Source organism: Labeo rohita, chromosome 7, assembly GCF_022985175.1.
Source record: "Labeo rohita strain BAU-BD-2019 chromosome 7, IGBB_LRoh.1.0, whole genome shotgun sequence".
Taxonomy (NCBI): domain Eukaryota; kingdom Metazoa; phylum Chordata; class Actinopteri; order Cypriniformes; family Cyprinidae; genus Labeo; species Labeo rohita.
In genome coordinates, this window is record NC_066875.1 from 58,508,040 (window position 1) to 58,518,642 (window position 10,603).

Below are 10,603 nucleotides of genomic sequence, written 5' to 3' on the forward strand. Positions count from 1 at the left end.
ACTGTGCCTTTTAGCCCCAACAGCAGGGATACTTTTTACCCCAAATAACATACTTTTACATATTCTTTTGTTATTTAAAAACAGTTGCTTTACTTACCCTAAACAACACCGAAAATCATTAAGAACACATTTGTCTCAAAATATATGCATTTATTTTGGTGATTCTAATTTGCTACTTAAATCTACAACATTAAATAAAAACATAATAATAATTAATAAAAATAATAATAATAATAATAAAAACATAAAACAATAGATCAAGTACACTGTAAAAAAAAAAAAAACAATTTGTTGAGTCAACTTAAAATAATTTGTAACCTGGCTGCCTTAAAATTTAAGTTCAGTGAACTCAAAAAAAAGCTTATTCAAATTGAAATTTATTAACTTTAAATTATACTAAGTGACAACTTAGATATTTGAGTTGAATCAACTTAAAATTTTAAGGCAGCTGGGTTATTTACCCATCTGTTAAGTTTAGCAAACACAAATATCTAAGTTATTACTAAGTACAACAACATTTCAAGTTGACTAAACTTATTTTCGTTGACTGAACTTAAAATTTTAAGGCAGCAGGGTAACAAATTATTTTAAGCTGACTCAACAAATGGTGTTTTTTTATTTTTTACAGTGTAAGCACAGAATCAACTTTGCGCTGCCGCTCAGGATCGCACCAAGGATCAGACAAATTTGCATGTGCATCTTAAAAAGTGAATGTTTTAGAAAGTGCTACGATTAGTTTTCAAAGGCGCCTTTTACCCCGGGGTGCCTTTAGCCCTGTTGTACCCTAATTATTTATATTAAACAATCCTGACTTTTTCCCCTTCATAATTCTAAATGTACGTCTTGTAATTTGGACTTTTTTTCACAGAAGTCTGAGTTTACATCTTGCAACTATTTATTCGTTTACTAAGCAAAGAAAAGAAAAGAAAATAGTTCTTCTGTTTGTTCTCTGATGTTTGCGCTGCCTCTCTTTCCCCTTCAGTGGCGTCCTCCTGCATGACGCGCCTGTCGCGCTCGCGCACCACGTCGCTCTCGTCCTCCTACTCCATGGAGGGCTCGCGCTCGAGATCCCGCACGCTGTCCCAGGGCTCGCAGGGCGGACAACTCCCGCCGAGCCCGTCCCATACCATGGAGGTGTCGTGCTGAGGAGCGCCAGAGAGGGGGAGAGAGATGGACGGATGAAACGCTTGAGTCTTCTTGGTGGCGGAAAGCAAGTTTCGTGCATGGCGACAGACGGACGGATGATGACGACTCTCTCCCTCCCTTTACCGACCCGTCAGGCAGATGATAGAGCCCTTTAACTCTGTGACATGGGCGGGGCCTTTAGTGAGACCCAAATGTAGTGTTAACCAATAGTAATACTTCTAATATGAATATTGATTATTAATATTAATAACGACGAGCGTCACTGAAAAAATAAATAACAATGTTTCTCTTAATTACATGTTGAATTTGTAAACTCTAAACGAATAGAGAAAAGAGTATATAAGCTCATAATGTGTGTCTATCAACTTCTATGTGATTATTATTTTTGGTGTGCTTTTTTCTTTTGTTTTTGTATTTTGTATCATTATTATTTTTTTCTGTTATACAATCCTGCTGCTGTGAGAGGAGTACAGTATTTTCGGAGACAAAAGTTGTAGGCCGAAGTACTCGTCTCTGTAGATGACAGCCACCTCATGTCTTCCATTTGCCCTTAACGAAAAAGCTATATACATAAAAGCGTGAAAGAAAAATACTGTAATTATATTTTACTTTAATTTGTTTGGTTGCGGGGTTGGGTCCATTGGGGTCTTTGCCTGTTCGGAATTGCATGCCGGAATTTTTACTTGACCATGTCAGTCTGTTTTTTTGTTTTTTACGGACTTTACTTTCGTTTTATTTCGGTAAGAGTGTGTGCGGTCTTAAATAGGAAAAAAAACAACAGGACGGTCACAGGGGATGTTGTTTTGCAGTCAAGTGACATGACGTTCACATTGTAGTTATGTGATCTGAATTCTTTTAACATTAGATGGGGATTCATCTGTGGGGAATTGATTAGATGGTTAATAAAGGTGTCTGTTTGATGGTGGTTGGGTTGAAGAAATTGATGACGGTACAGGTGAAAAGGAAAGTTGTTTGACCGAGCTTGATGAATGTTTATAAAGACTTACGCACCGCTTAATCGCTTACAGTGAGAGCAGACATATGAATCAAGAAAGTAAAGAAATTCGATTTTAAGTTGACGTTCAGGTGAGGGCAAAATTGGTAGAAATGCCAGACAAATGCTTCAGTCACATGTACAATGAAATGCTGATGGGAACTATTAATAATCAGTTAATTTGTAAACCACATCTCTGCAAATCAGTCTATAAAAATTACCGCAAGACAAAATGTCAGTATTGAGATTTACATGAGATTTTGACATCCTTTTCTCCAGTCGTAATCACAAATGCGGGAAATTTGTGGCTAAATGTGAACATCTTTTCTAGTTTTATGAACGGACAAAAACCAGAAATGTGTTCTGCTTGTGTCATAAATGAGCTAACAGAACGCCCATAAAGTCATTTAAACCGGGTCTTGCGAGAAACCGCACCAATTTACTTGTCTGTATGATTTGATTTGTGTGATTTTTAGAAGTTCGCTGAAGTTTAAGGTACTTACAGACTGTCATTAAAGTGCGCCATTAAAGGAACTGTTAAGCGTAGCCTAATTTGTGCAAAATCACACATGTAAACACGCTCATTCACAAGTCCAGTTATAAAGCAGTCAACTCAACTACTAGTTTGAGAAATAATATACCTGCATGATGAATAATAATTCATTAATAATGTTTTTATTCAAGCAAATACTGACCTGTAAACAGGATTTAATCTACACAGTGTCGTTTTCACCTGCACTCAGTACATGAGGTTAATTAATACCCTTACGGAAATTAACCATGGTTTTATTATAGTAAAAGTGTAGTAACCATGTTTTTTTCCGTATTGATTACCAGTTGTAAAACCACAGTTTAACTACACATACCATGGTTAAACTATGGTTAGAATACCAAAAACATGGTTAATTTGTAGTTACCATGGTTTTAGTAAGCATACAAGTCCACCTGTACACCGTCAGTGGGGAGATCATACCAATGTATCATTATAATTTAGATCAAATTATATCCACCAATTCGCCAAAACATAAAATGTTTACGATTTGCCATGAGAGTGTGTTGTGAGTTTCCAGATGTGTACCTTTGTGGACATGTACCATGGTATTTTTTTGAAGTACAGTGGTGTAATACCCTTGTACAGTAGGCCTATTAGCGTATCCATCTAGTACTGTGATATCAAAGGCCTAAGGTTTTGATACCATCACTGTACCATGGTACGGACACGAGACTTTGTTGAACCCCGTTAGTCGGCTTGCAGAAGTGTTTGGTTGGAAACGGTGAGGGTGGACTCATGGTGATGGTGACGTTCGTCTTTTTGAATGGCCGTTCCTAGATTTAACGTAACTTGAGAGCTTTAGCTCTGGCTTGAAGTGTACTTAAAGCCATGGTGTGATCTAATGCTGAACCATAGTGACTTGTACACAGAGTACAACAGGACGTGTGGGCATGTCTGAGCGTGCGTGCGGTGCTTTACCTCTTAGAAGCACAATAAGGGAATTTCGTTCGAGTTTCTTAGTGACGCTTTAAAGCGCTTGTGTCAAATTCACTTTTGCTGATTAACCAGCCCCTTCACTGCCAACAGGTTGTAGCCATGTTAGTAACCCATTAGCGCCAAGAGCTCTTCCAATAGACAAGCCATCGAGATTAGCTGAAATGTTTAAACTTTAAACATATAGAAGATTTGATATAGAGCGCTCGAAATAATACCGGAAGCGCTGAGGTTTTTTTTTTGTGTTTTTTTTTTTTTTTTGACACGATTGCTAACACTTGCCAATAACAACATAGACCAAAACCTCACAACTGCAAATGTATCGTAACAATCACATTCAGCAAAACACTGCCCTGAAGATGACAACAAATCGAAATATCCAATGTTAATTGGAAAGTTCGTCCAGTGTTCATAGAGGTTCTCAAATCACATGTCATTTTTGTTTGTTATCCCGTTTTAGAGACGTTTTTCTTTTGTTCATGACAGAAAGTTGGCATTCATGGGTTGGGTAAGTGGGAAACATGGTGTTTTTCTTTCTTTCTAATGGAAAGTTCCTGTTGGGATGGTTGTTGGAATATTAATAATTGAGTTCAGCGTAAAGACTGCAAGATCATCCCAGACTTACAGGAGCCTTTACCAAAAAATAAATGGAATCTGAAATGTTTTACCAAATACATAGAGAAATAACCATAATACATTTGAGAGTAATGACACAATAAAATACAAATAATGGAGAAAGAAATGGGTTAGGTTGTGGCGTGTGTTGGGTGGTGTGAATGTAAATGTGTGTCCATTTTTTTTCCCTTTTATTTCTAACTCTCCTCAATGAAACCCTTACTTTTTATTTTCTGTGAAGTAGATTTGCGTCTCAGTGTCCTTATGGGTTAGACATCAGTGTGCTAGTTCTTGTGTAACTTTTTTAGCTTTAGCACTAAAAAAGGAAATAATGCAATTAACAAAAAAGAAATAATAAAAAAAAGAAATAAAATGTCATGAATAACAGAATGCAATCAAAATTAACTGTGTGGCTAATTTCTCTGTGTAATACTATGAACAACTGGAAAAAAGTAATTAAAGGGATCAAAATGACACAATGTTATTTGAGTCTTATTTTCATATATACTTTTTGGTCATGTAAAATATTTTTATGTGGTCCTGTGACACTCGGAAAAGATACATGATACATTTGCACATTTAAAAATGCTTCTGTCACACGTGTACAGTGAACTTGTTTTCTTTTTTCCCTTTATTGTCCTTTATTATATTTAAATTTTAAAGCTCTGATATTTCTAAAGATCTTTTTTTGGATCGAGTACATGCATGTGATTATAGCTAGTTATTAGTAGCTCAAATACTTGTTTGCTCTATTATACTTTTATATAAATATATTAGATTAATATATAAGAGAGTGAAACTCTAACAATATATCCAAGTTTACTGCAGACCAGAGAGCATTAAAAAGTTGTTTCTGAACTGTTAACTGTTTGCTAAAATATTTATCTGAATCTTTAAGGTGTATTTAAGGTACATTCAATTCAGTTTTTTCACAATTTCAGTCTATTTTTGTTCATCATAATTCTTGTTAAATGCGCATAAGAAAACATCACACATACCAAAAGTATTTCATATTAACCACATTTCACTTATTAAAAGTATTCAAGTTATTGCTGATTTGACTCAGTCTGAACTTTCACAAACCGAGTAATCTCTAGTTAACACACTAAACCGAGTCTATTTTTAGATTTGGGTCAGATCAATACAAAAAGTTACTTGGCAGATCATGAGACACTCCTGTAATAGTTTTATTTTCTCTATATATAGAAAACCGGACCATGGTTACTCGTGTGTCTGATGTGGTCAGTGTTGACACACGGCTCTGTTTGTTGCTAGAGGGCTAAAATCACCTCTACCATTAGAACAATAAGTGGAAGTGCTGAAACACAATCCTGTGCTTCACTAAAACGTACAATTACCCAGCAGGTCAGAAAGGGGTTTCCACAGAGATCACTGCTCACACGAACACTTATAAACCTCACCGACCGACCGACTGCCGTGACAACGACACAGAGAGCAGGTATGTAAACCTTCATGATCTTTACTAATATTATAAGCTGTTTAATTTGACTAAAATGTATATAAAGACTAGTTTAAACAGGGAATTCATTTACATCATATACCCTTTTTTATCTTATGATCAGAGTTTTATTATCTGATTATACATTTACGTCAATTATTAATTGATTAGCGGATCCAAAGGGTGTTTTGGCAGTGATGCCATATAAGAACCATTTTTGATTCCCCAAAGATCCTTTCAGTGAACATTTCACAAAAGAAACATTTTTAAGAACATCTAAAGAACCTTTTTCGACTATGAAGAAACTTGCTGCCTTTGAAAGGTTCCATGGATGTTCCACTGATGCCAGTAAAGAACCTTTATTTTTAAGAGTGTAGATTTAAATGTTTTAATACTTTGTATTCATAACTTTTATAACCTACTTGTAAAATAAAATAAGTTGGGCCAGAAGCAGTTTTTCTGTGGACTAAAATTCACATTATTTTCTAGAACCGTTTAATCAGAAGAAAGAAGACATCAAAACACCACGGTAATCAAGATTTTAAAACATGATAAATAATATTTTATCTACAGCAAATATATATGTGTATATATAAGCCTATATATACTTTATCCAGCTGAGTGCAAAGTAAAACAGTAATCATGTAAACTGTGTAACGTAATAATAGTACTTTTATCCACCTATTCGCTTCCAGTTATTCTATTGGCACAAAAACAGTCCGTTACAATATTAATGTTACAATCTGTTATTTATCATCACATTGTTTAAATAAATTGTGATAATCATAAACACCCTGTTTTGTAGCGCAAGTTTTACCGTTTACTGCACTTTGCCCTATCGGCTAATAAATCGGAAGTTACATTCACGGAAAATAGCTTACTTCCATCTTGCACAATAAGATGGATATGGCTTTATCAAGTGTGAGTCCAGCTACATTGCATTATGATCTAGTAACACTGGCAGCAGAATCATATACTGGATCAAATCAAAACTTGTCTTTTCAGTGTGGTTTAACAAATGTTTATTTCCCATAGGAAGATGAAGCAGTTGAGTGTCTTTGCTGTAACTGTTCTTCTGCTCTTCAATGGATGTCACTGTACGACCACAGTAGCAACAACAACAGCGTCTACAACATCTCCAGCATCTACAGCACCTCCAGCTTCTACAGCACCTCCAGCTTCTACAGCACCTCCAGCATCTACAGCACCTCCAGCTTCTACAGCACCTCCAGCCTCTACAGCACCTCCAGCTTCTACAGCACCTCCAGCATCTACAGCTCCTCCAGCCTCTACAGCACCTCCAGCTTCTACAGCACCTCCAGCATCTACAGCACCTCCAGCTTCTACAGCACCTCCAGCATCTACAGCACCTCCAGCTTCTACAGCACCTCCAGCATCTACAGCTCCTCCAGCTTCTACAGCACCTCCAGCATCTACAGCACCTCCAGCATCTACAGCACCTCCAGCTTCTACAGCACCTCCAGTGTCTCCAGCATCTCCAGCATCTCCATCGGCAGCAGCCACAACAGCGGTCACGATGATCAGTGGCTCAACTGCAAGTGGAGCAACAGCTACAGCCTCATTTTCCGTCTATCAGCTTCTCTGTGCAGGTAGCATTTGTCAAATTAAAGATCAGTTCTTACTACTTACAATATTGTAGAAAAATAGTATACTTTATGTGAATTGAAATGAGCAGATGTGTTTATTTTTTTGTGATTCAAATAATATTAATGTCAACCTGGGGTGCGTTTCCCAAAAGCATCATTAGCCAACTATGGTCGCAAGTTCCGTCGTTACCAACATAGTTCAACGATTCGGTGTTTCCCGAAACCATAGTTCAAACGAACATTCGCAAACAGCGTCACAAACTTACGTGGTTGGAACTAAAGCTCTCGACCTGTGGTTAGAAGCATAGTTCCTTGTTAGTAAGACTTATGGGCTCAATAAATTATTCTCTTGGACACAAGCAGCAAGTTAACATGCAGTACAATCTATATATATATATATATATATATATATATAAATGCCTACGGGAACCCTGGAGTATGACGTAAGAGGGACCACGATGAATCAAACATCAAATAAAGCGAAATGACACGGAACAAAAAATAGTAAATAAGTCACCCAATGCCATGTTTAATATAGCTGCATTTTAGAGATCTCCAATAAGTTAAATAGCGTAAATTATTACTCGGTGACGTCATTAACAACAGCCCTACATTGTTGAACTAATGTGGTTCAAACGACGGAGATGCGACCGTGTTCGGGAAACAGTCGTGACTAGCTAGTTCGTTTCCACCACAATGCATCATATTATGGAGATTAATCAGCGAGTTACGTCGTTGTACGGGAAACGCACCCCTGGTTAACTTCCGTTGGCCTAACTTTTTAATGTACAACAACAACAATAACAAAACAACAAAAGAGTAATCAATTCACTTTATTGAATATTAAATGCAAATTAAGTTCTTATTTCGCTAAACATATAGTAATGTTAATGTAATTTTATCAGGCTCCTAAACAAAAAGCATGTATTGCTTTTTCTGTGCAGGACTTCTTATCTGGACGCTGCCACTCATTCAGTGGAGACTTTAGCAGAAATGTGGAGAGTTAAAGATCACTGAGACTCAATCCAGGAGACAACATTAAATATGAATCATTTTCCTAATGTTCACAAATTATTGTTTTTGTACTTTACATCATGTTAATAAAATTTCTTCAATATTACTTTATTTGTGAAGTATTATCATCATATGTCATATATACTGCTCATATGTGACCCTGAACCACAAAACCTGTACTTTTTTCAATTGAGATAATAATACATAATAATACATAGACTTTTTAAGGTTTGTTATAGGACACTATTTGGCCAAGATAAAACTATCTGAAAATCTGGAATCTGAGGGTAAATAAATAAATAAATAAATAAATAATAAAAATCACCTTTAAAGTTTTCCAAATGAAGTTCTTGGCAGTGCATATTGCTAATCAGTAATTAAGTTTTAATATATTTAGGTTAGAACATTTACAAAATATCTACATGGAACATGATCTTTATTTATCCTAATGATTTTTGGCATAAAAGAAAAAATAATAATAATAATAATAATAATAATTTTGACCCATACAATGTATTGTTGGCTATTGCTACAAATATACCCATGCTACTTATGGTTTTGTGGTACAGGGTCACAGATACTCTGCATCCTATATCAAAAACAAGGTGCATTTATGTTTAACATTTAAATATACATGATGTTATTATTATGTTACATACATATTTGAAGTATCTTGTTTAAAAAAAGTGTTTTGATAGTTTAGTAGCTTATAATTGAACAACTAATGACAAACAAAGCAGAATGTTTCCCATCTGAAAGATAAATGTAGACCTGTTCTTAACTCAGTTAGCCTATAGATTCTGAAATGTATCTCTAATATATATATTATTGCATAATAACCCCATGAATTATGGAGGAGAGCAGATGAGGAGACAAAATGTGACATAAACAGTGGCCAGTAATTAAGCTTTGGTGGATGTAGTACTGATATAGCCTCTGGTTGAACATGCGTTTTACAGTCAATGTCATTGTTTGTAAATGAATGCAAACACAGATATCAAAAATACCCCAAGGAGAGAGACAGATCATATTAAAGCCCATTATAGATCCTAAAAAAGTAAAAAAAAGCTTCTCTCTCTTTCCCCCCATTTTAAATATTCTAAACTGTCTCTCAATACACACACTATGAATAATAACACTCATTCCTTCATCTCACACACATTTCTTTCTCTTTGAGTGGAGCCTCAAACAAGGTTGTGACTAGAAGGGATGCAGCTGCAGCCATAAACTAACATTAAATTCAATTTTCTACCTATTAGGTTGTGTTTTATTTATAACGTCTGCCTACCCCAACCCTAACCCTACCCCTTACAATAAAGCAAATACAGTAAATACTGTTGTACAATGTGACAGAAATTATGCTATAGTGATGTGCACGTGCCCAGAAGCCACAGCTGTATCCCTTCTAGCCTTAACCCTTCAAACAGTAACCAGTATTACCTGTCTTCACTAAATAACTCAACCTCATGAAAAGGGCTGAGTTTCAAAGTGCATCAGATTAAAAAGTGTCCCAAAGCTGAGAAACACAAGCATGCATGTCAAGCTAAAAAGGGATGTTAACACAAGGGGTTAAAACAAGTTGTGCAGCCCACCAATAACATTGAAGCAGCTGTTTATTTTAACATGCAAACTCTGACGACTTCTGTGCATATAGTTTTCTGATTACTAAACCAATATGCAAATAAAAAAACAAACAAACAGAGATGGACAAAAACAGAAATAAGGAGGAAGTAAAATATGAAAACTAATTTTAAAGAAATAAATGATGTCATGCTAAATGACAGATGAAAGCACGTATAATATTCACAGTTTCAAGCTGCAGACAGAAACATGCGTCCTCTAAAGTAAGAACATCTCCAATGTTCATTATTTAACTAGAATTATAGTGTTGAGATGTTAATGTTGTCTTAATTGATTATGATTTATTTATGTTGCCATTAACTGTCATATTTCACCCCAAAATATATCTGGGAATGCTTGATATTGGAATTTTCCAAAGTTTTTCTTTCTCAGAAATGGATCACCCTCTACATTTCATTCTTCTTCTCATTGGTGAGTGTGTTCGTGGTTTGATTCATAGTTTCTAGTTTCATTAGGTTTGATCTTGTTATGAGAAGCATTAAAGCAACGCTTTAGATAGATAGATACTAGGTAGAATGGAAGCTTAAATGCTACCCGTTTTTTTTAGAGATACATGAGTGTGAGTCAGTAGCTTATTTCATACAGTAAATACCAGTAAATTACCATAAAATTACCAGAATGACTTTTCAGTAAAAAATAAA

The 10,603-nt window shown here is 35.6% G+C and overlaps 2 protein-coding genes across 3 annotated transcripts in view; both read left to right on the forward strand.

Moving 5' to 3' along the window:
* Positions 1-1,924, forward strand: part of ndrg2 (NDRG family member 2) — a 37,885-nt gene extending 35,961 nt beyond the window's left edge. For both annotated transcript variants that reach the window (XM_051114225.1, XM_051114226.1), the window contains exon 16: positions 983-1,924. In XM_051114225.1, coding sequence (XP_050970182.1) covers positions 983-1,146 — 164 coding nt within the window. In that variant the 3' untranslated portion in view covers positions 1,147-1,924. The remainder of the gene's footprint in view (positions 1-982) is intronic.
* Positions 1,925-6,739: 4,815 nt separating this feature from the next.
* LOC127167591 (mucin-7) lies at positions 6,740-8,393 on the forward strand. Its single transcript, XM_051113717.1, has 2 exons — positions 6,740-7,310; positions 8,252-8,393. The coding sequence occupies exons 1-2, from the start codon at positions 6,740-6,742 to the stop codon at positions 8,293-8,295; spliced, it is 615 nt and encodes a 204-aa protein (XP_050969674.1). The 3' UTR covers positions 8,296-8,393.
* The last annotated feature ends 2,210 nt before the right edge of the window (positions 8,394-10,603 follow it).